Here is a 26867-nt window from a genome sequence, read left to right on the forward strand (position 1 = left end):
GTCAACTCCGAAACACGAATAGTTGTATCCAGGCGCTACATCCTACGTCCAATGTTATGCCTCCTCTATGAATCAGGTATTGTAGGTTAATAACCTGTTTTGCCATGAGTGTAAATATTGGTCAGTGGGTTATTGTATCAATATTACGGGTCAATGACCTTACTATCCTTGGTTTGAAGGATCGATATGTCATTATGTCAGCTGAATTCAGGGGTCACTGGGAAGGGTCCCGATTTAAACTTTAATTTGACTCAAGTAGGTCAGTGAGTCAAAGCAAGTACGACCGCCTTTAAAAAAATGAAGGTGAAAGTAAATAACCTAGTTTTAAAAATTGGTCACTGTGTTACGAGCTGAACTAAAGGTTAACGACCTGCCTCATGAGTGTAAACAATAATTGGCCAGTAGGTTATTGTACCAAAATTGACGCCAGAGTCATTTGAGGATCAATGACTTTTCAGTCGTTGGTTTGAAACGACTTATGACGGTGAGTCGCAATCGGAAAATATAGCAAACAATAGACCTAACCATAACGGCAACCCACGAGAGGCCGTAAAAATCCATCATCTTCTCCCTTAGTCTATAAGAACCACCCGTGTCAACCGTATGTTCCCTCCGGACACCGGTAGATCGCGGCACCTAATACGGTCCATTATTGTGTATTGCATTCCATTGATTGTCATTATCAATATTCAGGGTTTGTGAGTTACTAGAATCAAATTTCCGACCGGAACATATACGGAAATCTTCGATCCGTTCAGAGGCCAAATATCAAAATGCCAACAAAATTAAAAAAAAAAATCTGTCTGGCGTGCATATTATTAACATTAAAAATAAGTACAAACAAATTTGTAATGCCGGAAGATACAGCCACGTAGTGCAATGCCTAAAATGTATTCGTGCCCATCCATCGTCTTTTACAGATACGACGGCTAGCAAGATGTTTTCTAGAATAATTAAAAACTATCTAATTGATAAAACATTATATTCAATTAATGAACTGACAGATCAAAGAAATTAGTTATGGTTCAAATTTATGTAGAAAAAAAGAAACTCATTTGATTGTTTGTTTGTTTAAGATTAACAAACACATTCTTGACGTATTTGTTTGCCAGATGGAGCACTTATGACGAATAAAGTTTATTAGAGGAAAAGGATGGCTTAGCAAAGCTGATGAGCGACTGTGTCCTTTGATAAACGTTCTGGCCTCCCTAAAAAATTACAAAACGCTCAGTTCGATTCCTCCCGCTGAAAAAGGCGTTTTTTGATGAATTCTGAACGAAAAATAGCCAACTCGCGTTCTTTTATCATTTAAATTTTCGAAAAACCGGGCTGCCGGGCGCGCCGATTCTGTAGCGTTCACTGGAAAAAAAAACATTGGATCTAGAGTCCAGACTCTTAAAAACATCGACAAGAAAAAGTACTCTTGATTCGATCAGAATCTCGCTTAAATCAATAACCAAGCCTCTTGATTTAAGCGGATTTCGTTTTGATTCAAGCTTAAATCTGATTGAATCAAGAGTATTTTTTCTTGTAAATGTTTTCAAGAGTCTGGACTCTGGATCCAATGTGTTTTTTTTTCCAGTGTTACCTACGGCAGCCTTCGACAATCCAGTGTCAAGTTTACCTTCCCCTGTCAGCCTATCGTAACACAAGCTCAGCCTCCGCACCAGCCAAAAACGTCGGTAAACAGGGTTACGCGCAGGGGGGGGGGGGGGGGGCAGAAGGCAGAATTACTACGTGCTGCATTGAACTATCCAGAGTCAAGTTTCCCTTCTCCTGAAACGCAACCGTAATGCAAGCTCAGCCTCCAAACCTGCTGTAACGTTACTAAAACTAGTACATAGTTTAGAAACAATTAACAGCCTCTTATGTTTAAAACCACTTTCAACTTGGAACCTCTACCGAGGAACCAGTGAAAGATTTCACCGGGCCAGCATACGTCAGACGGTGCCTGATTGTAGGTTTATAATATAAAAAAGTAACCATTTTTGTTAACGTGAGAACATTCTTCATTATGTACGGAGGTTAATTGGATTACATTTTGCAATAAGGAGCCAAAATTTCCGGCTCATTTCAGAAACAACATAAATGCTATTGATTTCCCCATGCGAATAAGTGATTTTTTAGAAGAGCCAGAGATAGTGGTTCCTTTTTGCAAAATGTAATCCAATTTTCAGAGAGTTTAATGGCATCATATTACCTAGGTTTTTCGCAAAAAAAAAAAATAAAAAAAAAAAAAAAAAAAAAAAAATCTCCTGAGGAAAAAACAAGGCAACGTGAAATACGGAGTTGGTCTGATATCGGTAAATTCCTCGCAATTATTATCCGTGAAATATGTGCGACTGGGCAACGCCCGCGACACATGCTTGGACGTTAGTTGGGTACGTGGATTCGGGGTCGTGGGGGTAAGTCGATCTCTCTTTACGATGGCTATTTATTTTTATGGCTAACAAACTGCACCGGGCCGAGTTACTGGAATCGCATACGGATCATAGTTTTTGGCTTACAACCCATCCTCCGCCCAGAGACCATACGACCCGGCTCGACTATGTTTCCGCTGCACCGCTCTCTCACACTCAAGTTTAAGCACCTGGGATCCACACTATTCCGATTTCCCTACTTAAATTAGCGCGTTAAGCTAGTCGTTTTCCGCCAAATATTACGGAATCTTTCTCGTCAGGAAGCACCTGAATACAATGTAAAAAGTAATAATTATCACTTGTTGCATTTTAAATTGATTTGGAAGCGATGTTTACTTAGTGAGATGTCTGATATCGTAGATTCAATTATTTAAATAGTGCGCTGGGCCGGTCGTTTGTTGCCGAAATATTACGGCATCGTTCTGATCAGAAAACGCATTAAAACATTGTTAAGTGTAACATTAACCTCTTGTTGCGTTTGAAGTGTTTTGAAAGCGGTGTTCACTTTCTGGGATATCAGATATCGCAAATTCAAGTCCGGGATCTGAATTTGCGGCAATCGATGCAACAAGCACGAGTGAGAAACAATGGGGGTGGATTATTAGTTCCTTTTATTTTTCACTTTTTTCTTTATTTTTTATTTTTCACGTGTTTCACATCGACGATGGAACTCCCAGACCAAGTACCTCGTTTGCGAGGTTTAAAAATCTCTCACTCCCATTTTATTTTTCGAAGAGGTTCTTCGGCGGTACCGCACCCTAACTAGAAATTTGGCTAAGTATCGCTAAGGCGCCTTCACCGGATGAATTTTCAACCGCTGACCGGAAAATTTCGTGATGCGTCGAGACAAATAGAACGTGATTTTCCCTATCGAACAAAAGTGTCTTTACCCGTAATTTCAGACACGAGAATGCTTAAAATGCTCGAGGTGTATTATGATACGAATGTAAAAAATTTTGAGATCCGTCCGGAAAAACCCTCTAAATTTAACGTCCGCAGCTCTTGCAAAATTTCGAGAAGACTCCCTTGATGTGTTCAATGTGTGTACATGCAAGTGCAGTGATTTAAACGCATGTTCATGTCCGAAAGATAGAAAAGTGCCTACTCGCGAACATAAATTCTTCTTAAATCAAAAATACAAAATGAAATTAGGAGTAGAAGGTGTTGATAGAATGATCACGAAAAACTTCAGGCTGCAGAAAATAGAAAATGATCACTATCTCCGATGAAAATGAAAGCAGCTGATAGGTCTAAAAATTAGGAATCCATTTTTAGCTCCTCGTCCAGTGCCACGGTGACGGATTCAGATTCCCATTATGCATCAAAATTAGCTAGTCGACGCGCTATAAAATTAAAAAACTTTGCGATGACATGTGACGAGACCTGCGATGAGCGGCTCTCCTCGCAAAGGCAGCGATTTCGGATCTGGTGACGAACGTAATGGACGATGAGTCTCCGCGTATCAATAAGAGTAAAGTTCGGAGAAGAGGACAGTCACAAAGGAAGAAAACTACGCACTGATCAGTTACATCCATCTATTGAAGTTAAAGGTCTTTTTTAAAGATAAATTTTCTGGGCCTTAAACCAACAAAAACTTGGCAATTTTTCGAAAAAATCGAAAATTTGGCAACAGAGATGGCGTCGAGACGGGCTCAGGACATGATCCAAAAATTCAGAAAAAAATCGAATGCAATTTTTATGCCAAAACACAACTTTTTAGCACTAGGCATCTTCGGAATCCGAAAAAAATTGAATAACGGTCCACCCTAGGAACGCTGTCAATATTTTCACCCTTTACGCACCACAATGCCGCTGCCACTCAAGATTTCTGCTTCCGCCAACTGGAAACTGGTTAGCATGGCCACTGGAGGAGAAAACTTTGAAGAAATGGATCCTGCGCTCAAGTCATCTCAGCTCATGAGAATAACCTAGCCCTCCTCGAACAAATGAAGATTCATGCGGGAAGAAATGAACTAGTACCGATCCGAACTCGACAAGAGGCCACCCGCTAGCGCCAACACGGCAGAAAAGAAGAATATTAACCTTCCTCCATTTAACTTAGAGAAACCCCAGCTTTGGTCCTCCCAAATCGAATCACCTTTCAACGTATGGAGTATTACGAGCAAAATGATGCGTTACTCTCTACATCATTTCTGAAATCTCCACAGAGTTTTCTTCCCATGGACCGAAAAAAACACACAAGTTTTCAAGAATGGAGAAGTTGCATGTATGAGGGATTTGCTTTCATACTACGTTTTTCCTTAGGCCTTGTCTCCACGAGCCGTTTCACGAGATTTGTCCCAGGAAAAAATCCCACTTACGAAGTTGGGAAAAATATTGAGTTAATCAACATTTTTCCCAGTACCAAGTATGGTACTTGTATCCCTAGGACCCACTGAGAGAAGAAGAAGAAGTGAAAACGAAGTATGCGATATTTTATTCATTACTGCATTGTTCATGTTTGTTTAGTTAAAATAATGTGTCTGATTGTCAATTGAGTGCAATTATTATTTTAATCCCGGTTGAATACTCGACTATAACTAATTTATCTTCCCGCGCAAACTAGTCGCAGGACTGTAAAGGCCCCGTCCCGTGGAGACGGTAACTGGGAAAAATCCCAGAAGTTTCATTCCCGCGATTCGAACTTGGGACAAATCCCATGAAAACGTCCCGTGGAGACAAGGCCTTAGCACGGCAGTATACTTAAATATATTGAGTCTGCCAAAGAAATATCTCCATTCCTATAGACGCATCGGGAGCCGCGTGTCTAGGGACGAACTGATAGGTTCGACTTGGTGGGGCGCTTTGCCACGCGCAAATAATAATAACCTCAGGTTGCGAGTGCTTCTTAGTCCAGTTCTCACTGGTTTTAAGACAAAGAGTCACCTGCGAGCCGCGATGCGATGCGGCATACAACCAGCGCGAGACCTGCAGTCGCGCACTGGCGCCTACAAACCTAACAGGGATACTTCACGCATTGCGCAATGCGTGAAGTATCCCTGTTAGGTTTGTAGGCGCCGCGCCAATGCGCGTGTTGCGCTGTTCGCCAGCCGCGGGGAGGGCGTATCTCAATGAAGATGTAACATGTGTGAGGGATTTGCGATTTGACAATTGATTCTTATGTAAAAGTTCGCGAGAAACACAATGGTGCCACTGATTTTCTCTGAAATCAACTCCCGCAAGCTCAAAAAACGCTCTCAAAGTTGAGGCTGTAATGGAGGCAGTGTTCCCAGGTGCTCCTATCTTAAAATGTCCGTACGCTCTCCGGATGGGCTCGGGCGGGCTCGTGTATATCCGTGCCGCTCCGTGCTCCGTCCGTGTTCCGTGAATTCCGTTTCCGTTTCCGGTTCCGGCTCCGGCTGTTTTGTTGTTTTGTTGATGATGTTGATGTTCTCTTGATCTCTTGTGACATTCAAGTACCTATGTCCTCTAGAAAGCATTGACAGGAAAAAATAATCGGAACAATTATAGGTGCCTACATCAAAAAGCAATAATTCAAAAGAAAGGAGCTGACTTTTCATGAAATTCATAATTCCTAACCCATTGAACTGATTGAATAACACATAAATTAACGCAGAAAGTACTAAATCAGGTCCTGTATGATACCTGGGTTTTATTCGTGGCTTCCTTATATCAATAACATTGACGAAATTGAGAAAAAAAAGTAAGAAAAAATGTCTGAGTGATCAAACAACAATACAGAAAACAAGGACGGACCTTAAATGAAAAGGCTGAATTTTGATAAGAATACAATATAATTAATGCGAAAAGTATTTAATTTGTTCCCGAACGATACCCGGCTTTCATACTAAACATAATTGTATCAATAACTTACGCAAAAGTAATAAATATTGCAAAGAAAAGCGGATTAACAGATGCACGGACTGGGCCGGGCGGGCGCACGGACATAAATGAAATGACTGAATTTTGATAAGAATACAATATAATTAATGCAAAAAGTATCTAATTTGTTCCCAAACGATACCCGGCTTTCATACTAAACATCATTGTATCAATAACTTACGCAAAAGTAATAAATATTGCAAAGAAAAGCGGATAAACAGACGCACGGACAGGGCCGGGCGAGCGTACGGACAAAATAAGATAGGGAAAAATTTTCCCATAAGGTTTTTGTCCGTACGCTGTCCGCGCGGGTATAGGGAATGTCCGCGCGGCGCGGAAATTCCCGTACGCCTGGGAACACTGGATATCCCACGCTATCCTGAGAGTCCACCTCTACATAAAGACAAACTCTCCATGCAAAGATAGGGAGCAAATACATTGACAGGATTGCCGTGATTTCAGTTTTAGAGTCCCCAAATAAGGTGGCAGCCCAGTCAATGTATTTGCTCCAACAATTTGCTCCCTATCTTTGCATGGAGAATTTGTCTTGATGTAGAGGTGGACTCTCAGGATAGCGTGGGATATCCCCTCCATTTTGGCCTCAACTTGAGAGCTTTTTTTGAGCTTGGGAGTTGATTTCAGAGAAAACTAGTGGCACCATCGTGTTTCTCGCGAACTTTTACAAAAGAATCAACAGTCAAATCGCAAATTCCTCACACATGCAACATTTCCATTGACGTTGGATAGTTTTTCGTTTGAAAATAAAAAATGGCAGTAAGTCTCGACGTCATAACATACGTCGCATACGTGATCTGGTAGTTTCATCGTCGATATGTTTCGGGCTGCTTCTTTGTGTGTTCTTTGCCCCGTCATAGACATATCCACAAACGTGCATGAAATGACCTCAATTAACTATCGCTACATTGTGTCCAATAGACTTACCATGGCTTCGAACTTTCTACTTCGTGATTATACCTCTCGATACGATCGGAGTTCGTAATTAATGTAATGACCGAAAATTAAAGGTTCTCTTGATTTTGAGTATTAAAAAGGGCTTCAAAAATGTATGACTCGAGGTTGTAGTCTATATTTAAGGCAATTTTCCCATTAAGTCGGCGAGCAGAACTAATGATCTCAGTTTCCGTTACCGATGACCATCAAAAATATGAGAGGTGTTAGTCCCTCGAAACACTGTGATCGAACAGTTTCAAGATAAGGGTGCGCTGACCTACTAATTCCCAAGCTAGAAAAAAATGTCGCCAAGTGTACCTTGATAACAAATATTTGAGAGAAAAGTAATGGATGGTTTTCATAAAATTATTTCGGTACCCCACATAAAAATACGAATAAAGTAAGCTAAAATCTTCAAGTTGAAAAATTTCCAAGTTTTCAGGAATACCCGGTATTTTCTCGGAAAAATTTCACACTTTCCGAAGACTTTTTTTTTCTCCGTGGGGCAATAAGGAGCTGAAAAGTAAACACCCATTCATATTATTTTCTTCGCCCTCACGGTTAAAGGTCTTACCGTAGATGATCCCGAAGTCCGCGGTGCTAAGGAAGAACGGCGTATGAGCCTTCTGGCGTTGCCAAATTCCGTCCGATGAAATACGAATTTTCGAGGAAACTGTTGTGTATTTTTCCTCAAGTTTTTCAGACAGCATTGTACACAATTTAATCTGATCAAATATCTGAGAATGTCATGGTTATATGCGTAACATACCTCAAAACTACGTGTTTTATCCGGAGAAATTTGGCAACTCTTGACCATTCATACGGCGTTTTCCCTTAGCACGGCAAAATTAGAGGCTATCAAATATCACGCACATAACCAATATCTTCCCTTCATTAATTTTCACGCGACTCCGTCTGCGCGGTACTAATTACGATCAATCCGAGCGCGTTGCTCTCTGCAGTTGTTTTCGAGAAGCCAAGAATTTTCAAATCTTGAAGACAAGCTTCTTGTAAAATCGTGTGGATGAGTTGTCTATTCTACAAATCTGCAATAGAGAATTTGCAGGTGTCAGAAATTCGATGGTGTTTAAGTGGAAACTACTGAGTGAACTAAACACGAGGATACCCTTGGTTCATGATTTGAACAATTATTGGAGAAGATATAACAAAATTATCTAATATGCTAAAATACATGTGTTTAAACGGGAAATTCTGCATGATGACGTCACTAGACGGAGCATTTTCTCACTTTTGAATCTATTTTTATACTGTTTCCCATATCAGAAAAAAAATTATAAAAAATACTGTGAAATCAGCTCTTTAAGCACTTTCAGATGAAGCAATAAAAAATTTGCATGCAAATTCTCCATTGGAGATATGTGTCGGTCCTAGTCCACACCCTTTTGTGAAAGAGTATCCCGCGATCCGGACCCTGTTTCCTTCTACCTACACTACGATACGGAGCGGGGTCAACGCATAATCACACTATATTTTCCTACATTTTTCGGACTACAATTTCTGGCTCATTCATAAAAACACCTATCGGTATGGGTAAACTAATGACAAATATAACATTTCTAAAATGAGCCAAAGTTTGTAGTCCCCAAGTGCTAAATGCAGTCCAATTCTCATTGGATCCGTTAAAGTTGCGAGCAATGGTTAGCAATTCCTGAAAATCGCATTTTGAACCCCACCATCATACCCTCAGGTTTAGACAAAAAATCCTTGCATTGAACGCTTAAAATTCACTTTAAGACCTTTTATGTACTGACACGAGGTAGGAAGAGTAAAGTGGCAGAGCCCAAGATTGTGATACATAGACTCAACCGATCCGTCAGAAACTCGAAATTATTATTATCTAAACGGCAACATTTAAGGATATATTGGCGTCCTTACGCCAAGCAGCAGCAATGCTTGTACGTAAAAAGAACAGCCTCACGGCTGAATTTTTGAAAACCGTTCACAGTGCTGTGCATACTGTGCATTTGATAGGTATGTGTATTTTCATGGCAGAACCAAGAATTCATCATCGATGTATTTCAAGAACCGTTTGGAAAGTTGTTCCGTGGCCTGGATACTCTTGATTTATTGAATTCTTTAAGACAGCGTCTTGAATTCTGGGAGGAATGTTTGAATAAGTCCAAGATTGCGCGGACTTTCCTCCATGTGTGATGGAGTGACGTGCCCAAAATTAAAAAAGACCAAGTGTCAAACTCGACGTTCATCTTTTTGATAAAAGAGCTTGCAGTGAGTACTCAAATAAAGAAGAGGATGCTACTTAACTCTCACTTTTGTGCATATTTTTGTTTGCAGATGGGTCACGGACGAGAATCATTGGTTGATGGATGATGGGGATCCTGTGCTTTGCGGCAATGTTACAGGGGCAAGGTAAGGATGACAATATTGCCATTTATTTACCATTATGTAAAATGTGTAACATTAATTTGCTGCCTTCAACAATGTTTTATTTAGACACAAATTTTATGGGCGAGTGTTATAAAAAAACGCGGTGATTTGAAACCTGCTTGGTCAAACCACTGAAAATTGTTCCTTGTGACCTGAGTCTGTAACCGCATGAACGCGTTTTTCTATCCTGACAAAAAGTAACTGCAGGAAAGTTATCGCTTTTGTGAGAGCTGCACTGATTGTAAATCACGTGAATTACATCCGCGAACACTTAAAACACTGCAATACACAACTAATACCGAATAAAATGGTGGTTTGGTTTTTTGGTTGCTAAGATTATTTGTAATATATCTAGATTATGCGCTGTGCTCGGTAATCATAAGTGTGTTCTTCCTATGGTGTAAATCATTGTTTATGTTTTTTCTTTGATGTAAATATCATTTTAGGAACTACTTTAACCTTGAATTCTTCGAGGTCTTTAAAATTTCATACGCACACCCTGGAAGGAGAGGGATTTGGTAGATTTTGCAAGGGTTTCAAAAGGCGAGATATTAGAATTTTGGGTAAGAAGATTCATTGATAGTGAACAACTCCCTTTTTAACTGGGTGTTTCATGCGTCTCCAGCGGGCTGATTGTTGAGATTGATAGCCAAAGCGATAGACAAAAAAGATATGGAAGGTACCTATTGGTGGAAGCGGGTGGTTGCAATGGACAAAGAAGCTAGCTAATACACTAACTAACGGCAACCCACGAGAGACCCCATGGTTAGTCGATCATTTTCTTCCGTAGTCTATAAGAACCACACATTTTAACCGATAGGATCGCTTCATATGCCCTGCCCTATGTCTTATTCGTCTACCGCTTTGTCTATCAATTTCAACAATCAGCCCGTAGATATACGAAACCCAACACATTACCAAGATATCAGTATATAGGTTATCGGAGGGTTTTGATTCATCTGGTCCCAAAAATACTGTTTATAATTCAGTTTTATTTCCGTCATTACGAGCGGACGTGATTGGTGTTGTTCACAGTGTTTTAATTTTTCTCGTTCCTGCAACAGTCAAGATTTACACTGAAAAAATAGTGTCACAATCTCAACAAAACTTCAAAAAGAAAGCCGACCATAAGAGTAGTTGCACTAGCTAGAAGTATAAAGGCACCAGCCAGTTGTATAGTTAATCCAACCACACTTATGCTGACTGTGAGGATACCAATTCGAGGTATGGTTGATCCAACCACTCTATCAGCTGACTTAACCATACCTCTGGCTTGTGCAACTATTCTAATATCTGGTTCCAAAATCGGCTAGAAGTATAATTGGGATTGTAATACTTTTTTTATCTGTAAAACTTTAAAAGAGAAGTTAGTCGTCAGAAACGAAAATCTGTTGAAATTTCTTGAAGGACTGGAACGCTCTCGTTCGAATCATTTCGCGGAAACGAAATACCCCTGGTGAAAATTGGCGATAAGAGCTGCGTTTCAAAATACCATAGGAATTCTTATAGCCGGCTAAAGAAGGCTACAAAAAATCATATAGCTGGCTGTAGAATGCGGAGAAAATCATACGGCCGGGCTATACGAAGCGATAAAAAATTATGCAGCCGGGCTATAGTTCCTATCGCCGAGCTTTACACTTTATCGCCTGGTTGTTGCTTTTTCGCCATCGATTATAAAAGGCTATAAGAAATTGTGTAGAAATTCGTGTGCTTTGAACATCATTAAGTTTTATACGGAACCACCTTAATATTTACAAAACACACGTTATATTTTCCTTTAATACATATTTATTTTCATCAATTAAAACGAGAATAATCCATACAGGATGTGCAAACATTTCAAAATCATGAGTTGAATAACGCTGACTCCGCCAGATTAAATATTAGAGCCTAACACAAAGCGGAGCGGCGACGCACTGGCGCCTACAAACCTAACAGGGATACTTCACGCATTGCGCAACGCGTGAAGTATCCCTGTTAGGTTTGTAGGCGCCAATGCGCGTTTCGCGCTGGCTGCCCGCCTGCCGCACCGCAGCGTGCCACGGCGCTTGAAGCAACTATTTCACACCAGAGGTATTGCACAGTATCATACGAAACTGAGGGCGCTCTAATATATTAGGAATGGCAGGCATCCATCAAAAGTACAGAGCTTTCCTCGCAAAATAAATCAAGATACTACTGCCCAAAAAGAGAGCAGTGGTCCAAAAACTCACCAAGTCCTAGCATCCGTAATTAGTGACTTTAGCGTACACTTTATCGTCTGGCTAGTTGCTTAATCACCATCGGCTATAAAAGGCTATAAAAAATTGTGTAGCCGGCTATAGAAGCTATTGGAAATCTTACAGCCGGCCGTAGGTCTATGGTATTTTGGAACACAGATTCTACTGCCAATTTTTACCAGGGACACGAGTTGGCAGCGCTGTATCGCGAAAGATCGGGAGGCCACCGTCTGAAAACGTGTGAAGCTTCTTGCCGGCTGAAAAAGTTTCAGCGGAAGTTGATGCCGGAAGTGTTCAGTTCAGGCAACTTAAATCATACAAGAGCCCAGCTGGAGTGCTTAATTTTTCACCGGTGGAATGTGTTAACTTGTTAAAAACTTCAGCTCGCAAGAATTACTGGCTTTCGAGGGTTCTCACTTAGAGTCCCTTCTTTCGCCACTTGCGGCTCTGAACCCCAAATATTTCAGGCCCCGTTACGTGGGATGGTTCGTTAAGGTCAGAGTTCCGAAATGCTCTACTCGGACGGTATTTCCTGCATCTATTTGATCTACGGAAATTAGAAAATGCCTGATAGAAACTCAATTTCTGGACCATTTCCGTAGAGGGCCTAAATCGTTAGTGAAACAGCAGAAGACACGTATTTCGGTTTGCGGCGTTGCAGACCTCCTGTTATACTTTATTTATTTCGTGAAAAACTACTGACAGTCATTTTCTTGAAAATTTCAGTGATATTTTCCGTCGCTTAAAGAAGAATATTCTGTGAAAACTGTAAGCCCTAATGTTGGTTTGATCTCCTTTGAAAGAATAAAATTGGAGCGGAGATTTCGAAACACCGCGACCGAGATACACATTTTTGCAGTTTCACAGCTGAAACAGCTATTCACAGTCCGGAGTCAGAGACCAGTTAACGTTGCATATGATTTAAAATGATATAGGCTTATTATCCAGCAAATTGACTCCTTGGGCACATACATAGTATCTTTTCTTTTTTAACGTAGCTTTCATTCCTAATATTTTGTGCTTTTTTTCCCCCGAACTTCTTACCATGAAAGACTGACTATTGGTCTTAAATATTAGAAAATATGACATGACTTATTATGTCGCAGCATGTCTGATATTACAGAAGATATAATGTCACTTTCAAAGCAGAGTCTATAAAAAGGCCCTCTGCGGGCCGAATATTGAAATTAATAGACAAAGCTATAAACGAAGAAGACAATAGGTATACGGAGGGATCCTATTGGTGGAGGCGGGTGGTTGCGATGGACAAAGGAGCACTGGAAAAAAAAACACACTGGATCTAGAGTCCAGACTCTTGAAAACATTGACAAGAAAAAATACTCTGATTCAATCAGATTTAAGCTTAAATCAAAAGGAAATCCGCTCAAATTAAGAGGCTTGGTTCTTGATTTAAGCTTAAATCTGATTGAATCAAGAGTATCTTTTTCTTGTCGATGCTTTTAAGAGTCTGGACTCTAGATCCAATGTGTTTTTTTTTCCAGTGAGGTAGGTAATAGACTAACTAACGGCAACCCACGAGAGACCCTGTAGTTAGCTAGTCCATTACACTCTACCTTAGTTTATAGAATCACCTATCTCAGCCAATACAAAATCGCTGCGTATTCCCCACGTCGTCTTTGTCTATCTCTTTGCTCATCAAGTTCAATGTTGAGCCAGCTGCACCGCTCATTTGCCGTGAATCCGGCACCTGCGGTTTGGAAAGGTGCCACAGGTTTCCTTCCTGTCTCGGAGTCTCCTCGAGAATTCGTTGCGAGTCATTAGAACGACTCTTTTAACTGCCAACCCCAACTTTTTCACTTATATCAACTCCGACGCCGGTGTTAACTTTTATATCTCCTCATCCGAGTGCGCTTTTCAAGTGTCGCTCGGCCGCCGACGCACACTGCACCCAGTCAATCGGAGAAGTCGGACAAAATCTGGAAACTTTGAAAGCTTACATATTCGAGAGTATGAAACAAAAAAGTTTAAGAGTGGTTCCATTTTTATATTCGCGAACTTCAGAAACACCCCTTCGAATTGAATTTGACACGCAATAAACATCAAAATTTGAAATTTCAGCCAAGCATTTCGTGTTTGACCTCTTCTTTTGGTCTCGTTCCGCTGTGCGACGGTGGACGCTTTCCATGTTCACCGACCTACGGAACACGAAAATTCCCTTCCTCCGGTCCGACTAACAAAGAAACTTTCGCGCTCAAACTTGTAAGTTGGCATGACTGCTCCCAAGTAGTTGGATTGTCTCCACGCAGTGCTATCCCTGTTTTCGGTATTAGAAATTATGAAAATGCTCGTAGTTCAGCGCAGCGGCGGGCCGACTATTGAAATTGACAGACGAAGCTGTGGACAAAAAAGACAAAAGGAATATGGAGGGATCTTATAGGTGGAAGCGGGGGGTCGCAACGGACAAAGGAGGTAGGTATTTGACTAACAGCAACCCACCAAAGACTCTGTCGTTATAGTCCATCATTTTCCCCTTAGTCTATCGGAACCATGTATTTCATCCAAAATGATCGCTCCATGCTCCTTATGTCTTCTTTGTCTGTCGCTTTATCTATAAATTTCAATAATCAGCCTGCAGATATATTCCCGGTCGATGCGAAAGCGTCCGACCAGTGCTAGCGAAAATATTTGACATTCATTTTTTATTCACGCTAAAACCCGAATTTTAAACATGATATGATTAGATGTATTGTCACCGACTCAGTCAGTTGCGCTGACGGCAATGTATTGTCAACACGGTAGGAACATACGATTAGATCAATGCAAAAGCGGCTGTAAGTATGTACATTCAAAAATAATTTGATACGAAGAATAACCTCGACGTTTTCAGCCTCGAAATAGCAAGCGAGCACTTGAAAGCTTTCAATGTGTTTTCTGCCTCAGGCGTAAACATTTGCGGAGAAAACAAGTATTGCGATACTGGTCTCAAACCATGCGTAATGCTCCATCATTGTTAAATCGGCGAGACACGAAAAGGCACTATATCGCAGCAGCGCCGATAGTTCTCCGAGAATTTTTGAGCTGGTCCGACGTTTGATGACAGTTTCTCAGGTTTTATCTTTTCCATCGTAGCGTGTTCGATGAAGTTGTTTCGCAACTGTAGCCGGGCTCGGCAAGGCTCTTGGGCGTGCAGGAAGTAAATGATTGTAATCTCCAACTGACAGAAATGACATTTAAGAACATAAAAGAGAGAGAGAATCATCTCTGGGACGATGCTCGCAGCAATCTTCCGTAGGGCAACATTTGGGTCATTGCGCGAGATTATGGGGTAGATTCACTCACTACGACGACTTGGTTCCCTCCTCACGGCTGCATCCGAACGAGGCACGTTGCAAGATTCCTTCGTCACAGATGGTTACACCGAATTAGAGAGGTAGAGAATTGATTTCAAGGGATGTTCAAAATTCAGGGTTATCCAGGGTTAGACGACCAGATTGCAGGAACGTGTTTTATGGGTCGATATAAAATTCTTTTTTTGTATGAAGTTTTTCCAGAAGTGCCCCCAGTTGGAGTTAAGGCCCCCAAAATTTCGGAAAGTGAATAGTTTCTCCTGAATTTAGGCAACGGTTGTGAACCAAATCTCATGAAAATGTGTTCTACCCTGTAAGTGTACTTTCATGCCCCGAATTCAGAAAGGATCTAAAAAATCGAAAGCTCAAATTACGACTAGAACGTCTTATTTTGACCCATAGAACACGCTTCTGCAGTTTGACCGTTCAACCTTGGATCACCGTGTATAGAAGAAATGTTACATCTTGATGGATAAGTTCGGAGTGACGTGGCCAATCATTCTAATATTCCAAATCAACGAAGGGAAAACTAACGCGTTGAGTTGTTCAGCCCGTTGTGTGGATAGAAAGATGAGCATATTGAACACAGTTTGCGGTGCAGTGCGGCGAATCTTTGTTTCCCGCGATTTTTCTCTAAAATATTAAAACAAATCCGAGGAAACGTCCTATAAGTCTCTCATTCATAGGTTTAGAATTTACAAATACAAATCACGCGGGACTAAACATGGCTCAGGAAATGTTGGTCCAACCTTCATTGCAGTCATTAAATGTTTATTTCAGAAAATTTCAAATTCTCTATAAAATATTAAAAATAAGTTTTGAGGAACTTCCCAATAGTCTCTCCGTCTGAATGTGACGATTTTTTAATACTAATCACGCGCTCACATTCTCGCGACCAGATCCTTTAACATTTGTAACGTACGATGGCCGTCGCAACAGTACATATAGTAAAAGAGTCAGAAAAACTGGAACTTTTGACGAAAAATGTTCATAATTTGACTAATAAATTAAGCTTTTATTGAAAGAAATAAGGCAGTTTGATGGTTCAACTGGCACGACCGGCAGTTACGTGCATTTTGAGATTCTTTGGGGTGCAAACACGGCTACTTGGTCGAACGCATCATGTGATTCCACTTGTGAGTTTAGATCACACAAAGCGCGGAAGATGTGTGTTTACGCGCTTTTGAAAATTTTTAGCGGTGCAAACACAGCTTTTCGGTCGAACGTTTCATGCGACTCGAGATCTTTCACTTGTGAGTTTAAACCACACGAAGCGCGGAAGATGTGTGTTTACGCGCTTTTAAAGATTTTTAGTGGTGCAAACACAGCTTTTCGGTCGAGCGTATCATGCGACTCGAGGTCTTTCACTTGTGAGTTTTAACCACACAAAGCGCGGATGATGTGTGTTTACGCGCTTTGGAGAATTTTTAGCGGTGCAAACACACCTTTTTGGTCGAGCGCATCATGCGATCCGAGATCTTCCATGTGTGAGTTTCAACCATACAAAGCGCGGAAAATGTGTGCTTACGCGCTTTTGCAGATTCTCAGGGGTTGAAACACTGCTATTCGATCGAGCGCTTCATGCGATTCGAGATCTTCCACTTGTGAGTTTAAACCACACAAAGCGCGGAAGATGTGTGCTTACGCGCTTTTGCAGATTTTCAGGGGTGGAAACACTGCTATTCGGTCGAACGTATAATGCGATTCGAGATCTTCCACTTGTGAGTTTAAACCACACAAAGCGCGGAAGATGTGTGTTTACGCGCTTTTGCAGATTTTTAGCGGTGCAAACACAGCTTTTCGGTCGAGCGCATCATGCGATTCGAGATCTTCACTTGTGAGTTTAAACCACACGAAGCGCGGAAGATGTGTGCTTACGCGCTTTTGCAGATTCTCAGGGGTGGAAACACTGCTATTCGGTCGAGCGCATCATGCGATTCGAGATCTTCCACTTGTGAGTTTAAACCACACAAAGCGCGGAAGATGTGCGTTTACGCGCTTTTGAAGATTTTTAGTGGTGCAAACACAGCTTTTCGGTCGAGCGCATCATGCGATTCGAGATCTTCCACTTGTGAGTTTAAACCACACAAGCGCGGAAGATGTGTGCTTACGCGCTTTTGAAGATTCTTAGGGGTGCAAACACTGCTTTTCGGTCGAGCGCATCATGCGATTCGAGATCTTCCACTTGTGAGTTTAAACCACACAAAGCGCGGAAGATGTGTGCTTACGCGCTTTTGAAGATTTTTAGCGGTGCAAACACAGCTTTTCGGTCGAGCGCATCATGCGATTCGAGATCTTCCACTTGTGAGTTTAAACCACACAAAGCGCGGAAGATGTGCGTTTACGCGCTTTTGAAGATTTTAGCGGTGCAAACACAGCTTTTCGGTCGAAGCGCATCATGCGATTCGAGATCTTTCACTTGTGAGTTTAAACCACACAAAGCGCGGATGATGTGTGTTTACGTGCTTTTGAAGATTTTCAGCGGTGCAAACACAGCTTTTCGGTCGAGCGCATCATGAGATCCGAGATATTTCACTTGTGAGTTTAAAACTCACAAAGCGCGGTAATTGTGCGTTTAGGTGCTTTTTGAGATTCTAAGGGGTGGAAACACTGCTTATCGGTCGAATGCATCATGTGATTCGATATCATTCACTTGTGAGTTTAAAACTCACAGAGCGCGGAAGTTGTGCGTTTACGTGCTTCAGAGGTTCTTGGGGGTGCAAACACGGCTATTCGGCCGAACGCATCATGAGATTCAAGATCTTTCATATGTGATTTTAAAACTTAGAAAGCGCCGAAGATGTACGTTTACGTGCTTTTGGAGATTCTTTGTGGTTCAAACATGGCTATGCGGTCCAACGCATCATGTGATTGTAGATCTTTCGATTGTGAGTTTAAAATTCACAAAGCGCGGAAATTGTGCGTTTACGTGCTTTTTAGGATTTTTACGGGTGTGAACACTGCTATTCGGTCGAATGCATCATGTGATTCGAGATTTTTCACGTGTGAGATTAAAACTCACAAAGCGCGGAAGATGTGCGTTTACGTGCTTTTGAGATTCTTATGGGTGCAAACACTATTATTAGGTCGAACGCATCACGCGAATCGAGATCTTTCACTTGTGTATTTAAAACTCACAAAGCGCGGAAGTTGTGTGTTTACGTGCTTTTTGAGATTTTTAGGCGTGGAAACACTGCTAATCGGTCCGATGTAGTAAGCCCCAGTGCCGAGATTGAAGTTGTCATATTCTCATGCTATTAAGACAGTCACAGTCACGTTGGGTATGGGATGCAGCTCAATTAGATTGTGGTTTATCTATGAGCGGCCAGTTTAAATTTATGCATCGACAAAAATTATTATCTTTGTAAAGAATTAGTTACGCTAATTTACATTGCAAAGATCGTGGTTTCGGAGATATTCTGCAGGAAAGATGTATCTAATGCTTACACTTGCACCTTGTCTAATGATCCAATTTCAGTCATGTACACTGCTACAATGTTGATTGGGCTTTAAAAAGATTTGACTATTGAGCCTTTAAGCCCACCTCGGAAGTATCATTCCTAAATGAAGATGTTTCTAATGCGATGCCGCTCGTCATCAAAATATCATACGAAGCATCGCTATTACTCACTGATCAATGCTGCTATAATGTTGATTGGGAATTTAAAAGATGCAACTATTCGACCTCTGAAGCCGCGCTAGGAAGTATCGTTTCCGAGTGAAGGCGTTTATACGTCGATACTATTCATCAAAAAATTATATGAAGCAATCGCATTTATTCAATAATCTCCACTGTTACAATGGTGATCGGGTATTGAAAAGATGCAACTATTCGGCCTCTGAAGCCGCGCTAGGAAGTATCGTTTCGGAGTGAAGGCGTTTATACGTCGGTGCTACTCATCAAATAATTATAAACGTATTCGAATGAAGTTTAAGTTGATGCGTCGAGAAACAATGGATATCTTTGTTTTGGGTCGATCTAACTAATTTTAGTTGCGCGAATCGAGTTCTACGAGATATTGGATGTGAGATTTTGATGCGGTAACATACCGGGATGAGCAAAAGAAACTATCCATCCGACGTAACTCGATGTCACAAATGGGGGTCCAAGTTAGAAAATGTTGATATTTCGGGAGGATATGTAATTTGCTCCCTGGCCCTCCTAGGTGGTTCGCAGGGTCATGACGTCTGAAAAACTTTTCCCTCAATGATAGGACGGACAACCGACACATTTTAAATCAATGATTGAAAAAGTTATGGCGTATCGAGGGTTTCTTTTGCTCATTCCGGTATCACATTGCCTAAACTTGTACCTAGTCTAGTTGGTCCATTTAACATCTTACTTATAATTCGAGTGTTCATACTGCGTTGCTAAGGAAAAACGCAGTATGAAGATGCGAGAGTTGCCAAATTTCCTCTATAGAAATATTCATTACTGAGGAAACGAGAAAAAACACTATAAAATGGCCTGAACTGTAAGTAACAAGGTGGTGAAATAGTGCTGATTCCGCATCATTTCGCAGGGAGAACAAAGACAGAGTTCCAAAATTTCTATTGGAGTCAAAACTGTTTGCGCTCTAATGAGTATCTCTCGTCAGTCTTGTACTAATACCAATAGAGCTCAACAATTTTTGACTCTATTGAAATTTTTGGATCTCTGATTTATTATGCTCACAAAGTGGTGTGGACCCAGCACCATTTCACCACCTTGTTTCCTGAGGAAAGTTCTGATTATATTTCCTTCAAATTTTCAGATACTTCCGACCTAACCACGAACGAAATTCTCATTAAAATTAAAAGAAAAAATCGACAAATTTCCCTGGAAACCCGTGATTAGTCAATGGAAGTTCAGCAACGTATGAAGGCCCATACGGCGTTTTTTTCTCAGAACGGCAGCTTGGAGAAGACAAATTGATTTTCTCCGGAAATCAAATGTCAATCTCCGTGATTTGTCAAAGGAAATTCGGCAACATCTGAAGACTCATACGGTGTTCTCCTATAGCACGGCAGCATGGAGAAAAATATCGAGCAAACCCCGGAAATCCGTGATTTGTCAGACGAAATTCGGCAACGTCTGAAGACTCATACGGTGTTTTCCATGAGCACGGCAGCATGGAGAAAAATATAGACAAACCCCGGAAATCCGTGATTTGTCAGAGGAAATTCAGCAACGTCTGAAGGCTCATACGGCGTTTTTCCTGAGCACGGCAGCATGGAGAAAAATATAGACAAACCCCGGAAATCCGTGATTTGTCAGAGGAAATTCAGCAACGTCTGAAGGCTCATACGGCGTTTTTCCTGAGCACGGCAGCATGGAGAAAAATATAGACAAACCCCGGAAATCCGTGATTTGTCAGAGAAAATTCGGCAACGTCTGAGGGCTCATACGGCGTTTTTCCTGAGCACGGCAGCATGGAGAAAAATAAAGACAAAGTTCCCCGGAAATCCGTGATTTGTCAAAGGAAATTCAACAACATCTGAATGTTCATACGGCGTTTTTCCTGAGCACGGCAGCATGGAGAAAAATATAGACAAACCCCGGAAATCCGTGATTTGTCAGAGGAAATTCGGCAACGTCTGAGGGCTCATCCGGCGTTCTTCCTAAGAATGGCAGCATGGAGAAAAATAAAGACGAAATTCCCCGGAAATCCGTGATTTGTCAGAGGAAATTCAGGAACGTCTGAAGGCTCATACGGTGCTCTTCCATAGCACGGCAGCATGGAGAAAAATATAGACAAACCCCGGAAATCCGTGATTTGTCAGAGGAAATTCGGCAACGTCTGAGGGCTCATACGGCGTTTTTCCTGAGCACGGCAACATGTAGAAACGGTCATTTAACCCGAGGGTCACGGTCGCGAGAGGGTGCCGCGGACGAGGTGGCAATGCCGCTCGAATGAACTTCAACTATCTGGAGACAGGGACTCAATTTGTCGGGTCGTTATTATTTCGCCGGCGTCCCGCTCCGTGGCAAGTTCCGTCTGTCACCCTCGGAAAACTTCGCCCAAGTATCAAAAAGACACTAACATTTAATCCGCCCAGAAACCCCCGCCGATAGCTCTGCTTTTTCTCCCAAGAATAATGAGCTGTATACTCTCTCCGTGGCGTGCTTTGCGATACATCGATTGATCTGCCATTCAAACCTACGGAAAAGGATCGATAGATAGGGTGTTCGCAACCAAAACCTTAATAATCGATTCTTTACCATAACTTGAAAAGGGGAAATCGTATGAAAAAGGATCGATAAATAGAGTGTTGGCTACCAACACCTTAATAATCGATTCTTTACTGTAGCTTCAAATGGGGAAGTATCGATGGTCCATCATCCATGCTTCGCCACCGCAGCGGTGTATCGTCGTTAGAGTTTTGCTTCGCAATAAAAATGAGAAAAGGACGGATAACTTCTACGTTATAAAGGCGAAAAGTTCGGAAACTGGGTTGAGTAAGTGATACGGGTGTACTTGAAGGATGAAATATGTGCACGAAAATATTAGCATTGGTCACCCTATGGAAAGTACGATACATTTAGAGACATATTTCTTTCCAAAAAAGGTCATTTCAGTCTTCTTCGGAGAAAAGCGGTCTACAAGAACGTATGTTCCATAAGGTCGTTATAGGATACTGGGGGTGTCGTTACTATTTCTGATCGAAAAAGTTCCAATTTCCAGGGTCTTTCAGAAATTGAGGCAACGGGTACAGGAAGGGAATTCCTCAGTTGCGGAGTTTCAAAATCTCCGTAGCTAATTTATATTTTACTCTTTGCTTATGGTGTTTAGTAGGAAATGTTAGGAGAATTGTAAAATCAGAAATATGAAAACATGAAACGTTAGCGGAAATTCTAATATACTAAACAACACAGAAATGCCCTTCCTATATCTTGGCTACTGGAAAAGGTCTGAACTACTAAGAACTAACCTTGATTCTACTTTAAAATCTTACGCTGAGAATTATTCACTCAACGTGAAAAGTTCGAGAAACAACAAGTATTTTAGAGATGGGAAATGGATTGTTTGTCTGATGACACAAATATTTTTCCCCCTTAAGCCAATGTTAAATTTAAACTTTAATATATTATAGGCGTTGATTTCCGGGATTAAAGTTTTGTATCTAATATGTTTTCCTCCGAAATTTTGAAGAGAAATTATGTTGTATGGTGCTTGGATGCTTGCCTGATGGACCAATGCTGTAATTTTTTTTGGATACTCCTTGTAAAATGCACAAAATGAAGAATACGGATGCACTGGAGAAGTAAAATACTTGCTCCATCGAGAATAGTATTCTTTGTCACCTTGAAAAACCCAGAATACGCTCGAAGAGTGATCATCTGCCGAATACAGTATTCCTATTATTTCTTCTAAGACGCGTCGCGCGATAATTCACGCTCCTTAGACAGAACTTTGAGTTACTTGAAACATTTAGTGCGGTGGCGATTGCGGACGTGGCGTTTGCGGATTCTCATATTTTGATGGTGGCGATTGCGGTAAGGCGACGCAGGGCCGTGGAGTTTGCGGATCAGAGAATTTCGGCGGTGCGATTGCGAACGAAGGGGTGGGCACTTACATATGCTGCCCCCCACCCCTGCTTGCACTATATACCAGAGGAAAGAATGGGCCACTAGATAAGGTACTAGACCAGGTGTATTCGTCTAGTTTCAGTGAATATAATTTCTCATGCTGAAAGCGAAAATGGGATATCCAGAAAGCACGCGAAAGAAGAAGTCAATCCACATGGATGAGAGTATTGAGAAGGCTTCACAAAAATGATTGTCCAATCAAAGATAGCCAACGGACCTACGGCGCTTTTTACTCAACGTCGGCAATTTGCAACGATTAGATTAATCGAAATATTTTTTTAGTATTATTCATGTCTTTGACTTTCAGTAATTTTGGACTGGAATCCATGACATGTTTTTAATCTCAAGAATGGACGGAAACTGACTATTTTCCAGTTTCTTGATTTATGGCACGCCTTTATTAAAAATTCACTAATACTAATATATGTTTCTAATATATATACTACATATGTTTTCATACTAATATAATACTGATGTTTAATACTAATATGTTTTTCATTCTACATCCATGGAAAGGAATCCAGAGTCACTCCGGTAATTTTTTTCTGTAATGTACAGCGCAGGGGTGGGGGGCAGCATATGTAAGTGCCTTTCCCTCCGCACCGAAACATTTAGGTCTGGGATCAGAACAATTCTTATGAGACAATGATCATTATTCTGGATTGGAGGTTCCATGTAATTGACAAATGATAGCTTTGGATAGCAGATAAGCTGACTAATAGAATTTCTTTGTTTGTTTCAGGCATTGCCCGTTAGGTTTCGTGTGTCTGCGAGTGGGCGGCAATCCAAATCACGGGTTCACCAATTTTGATAATTTCCTCTGGTCTATGTTAACTACTTTCCAGCTAATCACTTTGGATTACTGGGAAAATGTATATAATATGGTGAGTACCTGTTGCAAGTCATTGTCAATATTTTTTAATAGTTGTCTTGTTCATCGTATTAGAGAAATGCACACACAGTTACGAACGAAATATTTTTGGAAGAAAACCGAAAAATACAACTGCGGATAATGCAGACCATAATATTCGGTCATCCGTGCAGTTCCAACTTTTTTTCACAAGATTCTTCTTTTGATTAAGACAGTGGACGTAAATGAGAGAAATAAATGTAATTTAATATACGTAAATGAATAAATGGACTTGGAACATAGGCGAACAATTGAGTACTGGACTTAAAAACTGTTGACAGAAATGGGTGGACGAAAAGTTAAAGATAGTACCCGAAGTTTTACCCTCCATGTTTCTCCCCGATAAGAAAAACAGTATTTTCCACGTACTGTTAACCATTTTCAATTGTGAAAGAAGTCCATATGAAGTGGCCTGCAAATTCCAGATCCCACATTAAAGCGTTCGAACACCAATTAAAGCTCGCCAAGTTACACTGCCGGCCCAGGAGAACACGTTGTAGGAACATTTGAAAACGACACTGTTCTCCGATAAAATACTTCGTTTTAACAAAAAGTCGCATACATTCGTCCTCGTAAGTTTCAGAGACAAGAGAAAGATCGCGATAAAATTCTCTAATAATTTTTAGGAAAATAAAATACAGGTTTGTAAGAAAATGCGTATTCGACGAAAATGAATATGATACAGTGTGCACCTTCATAAGGCATTTTTCCTCAGGATGGCAGTGAGTTTCGGAAACAGGAGAAAAATTGCGAAGAAAATTCTCTGAAAATGTGTAAGAAGATAAGATACGATTTTTGAGAAAATTCGAATTTGACGGAAATAAATATGGCACCGTCTGAACTTTCATACGGCGTTTTTCCTCGAAATGGCAGTATTTTGAACTAGCAGTCCGCGGAAGAGCCGATAAAAAAGGTATACCTGTTTAATGTTGAGATCTCAGGACAGCGTTACCCTGCTAGGGGGAACCGCCGTAAGAGCCTCCAGACGTTGCCAATTTTCCTTCTATAAAAACCGAATTTACTGGGAAAATTATGAATATTTTCCCCCAAAATTTTCAGACAATTTTGTACGCAATCTTATCTGAAAAATCTGAACAATTTCAAGGCAAAATATGCATAAACTTCGTCATAAATACATGTTTAATCAAGGGAAATTCGGCAACTCTCGAATGTTCGTACGGCGATCTTCTTAAGCACGGCTGAGCACAGAGCCGACCAATTTTCAGGGTAGAGTGATGCAATTCGAAACCGATTCAGGAAGGAAACAAATAGCCCCCCGACTACGTCATAAAGTGGGGAGGATTTTATGACGTCATAAACCTCATACTCGCTCCATTGGTGGATGAACCTGGAATGCGAGTTCCCCTACCGTTACGCTCCGAACCAGAGTTGCCAGATTGTGGTGAAAAATCACCACTTTTCCCAATTAAAACCGATGTTAAATATGCACGTTATGTTGCAAAATTTGGCGACCTTGCTCCGAACCGCGGGAAACAACGCAAATTATAGCATACAATTTACAATCCTGGATGAATGAGCGCATTCCGACGTTCCCACTGGGAAAAAGGCGTATTACTTACTATGGAGCCTCGAGGTAATTTGATGGTTTTTTTCATCACCAACCGACAACGATGGGGAGGCATCAGAAGTTTTTACTGCGGGAAATTTAAGCTCTTGAAAGCAGAGCACCAGTAATTTATTGTAACATTGTTCCTCCCGTTCGATTTGCCGCATACTGATGATTCAAATGGAAAAACATTGCACTTGACTGTAACAAACCATTTGAAGTTAACTTTTGTCTCCATTCCACGAAAAAATCTGAGCGGGCAAAAAAAGGTTTCAAGTTCTTATCATTACTATACACAATGAAGCGTCAACACATACAACGGAGAAATATTTTGAAAATAATTCCGGTATTTGGGGTATTTTCGCGAGGTGTTAGCGACTTGGTCAAAGTCGGGTCTAATAATTCTTCTACAGCCTCCAATGCTGCCATTTTATTTTGCCTAAGATTCCAGGATTCTCGAAATTCCAAAAGCTCTGAGAAAAATTCCAATTTCCTTCAAACTTCCGAAATACTCCCGGACTTAGTTCAGAGGATAGTCTACTTTGACTTAAAAGAAAAAAAAAAAAAAAAAAAAAAAACCCATCAAGTTTGAGAATATAATTGGTCAAACTGACGAAAAATTTGAATTCGAGGAAATTCCGAGAAATTTCTGGGACGTTCCGGGAATTTCGAAGATCCCGAGTAAAGCTCAGAGAAATAACAAAATTTCCGGAACTAGGTATTAATTCCGGGAATGCAGCACTGCCATTGCTTCATCTGTTTTATGAGACTAGATCGATGAAATTTCCAAATTTTTAGAGGAAAGGCGGAGAAAGATTTATTTTGGGAGACATTTCCCCCAACGAACCACACGAATCCTGGCGTAGCGGCAAAGAGTAAACATTTCGCCCGCGTTGGACGATTCTGAGCAACAGACGGGGGGAGTTATTGTTCGAGGTAATGACTCCCCCTCCCCTTTCCACTGCGGAGATATGCTTTTGTTCTCGTTTCATCCAATTATACCTGTTTTTTTTCTTTTTCTTCTTTTTCTCGCGGGCGACTGGCTGTCTGCCCTGCGGCTTGTCTTCGACCCCTCCGCCCTGGTGGCGCGAATTATACAATTAATTATCAGTTAATTACTCCCCCATTCTGCCGTGCTAAAGAAAAACAACATAAGGGCGTTCAAATGTTGCCAAATTCCCTCTTAGAAAATATTGATTTTCGAAGAAAGTTATGAATATTTTTCCTTGAAATTCTAAGACACTTCAGATCGAATTACGAACAAAATTCTCTGAAAAATCGAAAGAAACACATTCTTAACTTTTCCTGAAAATCCATGATATATCGAAGAAAATTTGGCAACGACTGAAGGCTCACACACCGTTCTTGCTTAGCAAGGCAGCATGGATGCCTTCCTTTGAGCTGCGGTTCACCTGCCTGAGTATGGCCTGCAACAGCAGTCAAAGATTTCCCGCGCAGGCTATTTTTAATGATGATTTTTCGTGATTCTAGATGCTGCCAAGAGAAAACAGCTCTTCAATATTCAAAATAAGCAAAATTCAGAAGTGTGCGTCAAAGTTTGATGATGCATACCCTCTCAATACTTTGATTCGTTAAAAAAAACAATTATCACGTATTCGGAATGATTTACTCCTTATTTTGTACCTTGCTCTTAGATGCTTCATTCAGTAAGA

The 26867-nt window shown here is 40.9% G+C and overlaps 1 protein-coding gene across 2 annotated transcripts in view; it reads left to right on the forward strand.

The window, feature by feature from the left end:
• Window positions 1-26867, forward strand: part of NaCP60E (Na channel protein 60E) — a 362748-nt gene that overhangs the window by 201760 nt on the left and 134121 nt on the right. For both annotated transcript variants that reach the window (XM_019053311.2, XM_072305268.1), the window contains exons 5-6: window positions 9528-9602; window positions 23460-23601. In XM_019053311.2, the coding sequence (XP_018908856.2) occupies window positions 9528-9602; window positions 23460-23601 (217 nt within the window). The remainder of the gene's footprint in view (window positions 1-9527; window positions 9603-23459; window positions 23602-26867) is intronic.

Source organism: Bemisia tabaci, chromosome 10, assembly GCF_918797505.1.
Source record: "Bemisia tabaci chromosome 10, PGI_BMITA_v3".
NCBI classification, from domain to species: domain Eukaryota; kingdom Metazoa; phylum Arthropoda; class Insecta; order Hemiptera; family Aleyrodidae; genus Bemisia; species Bemisia tabaci.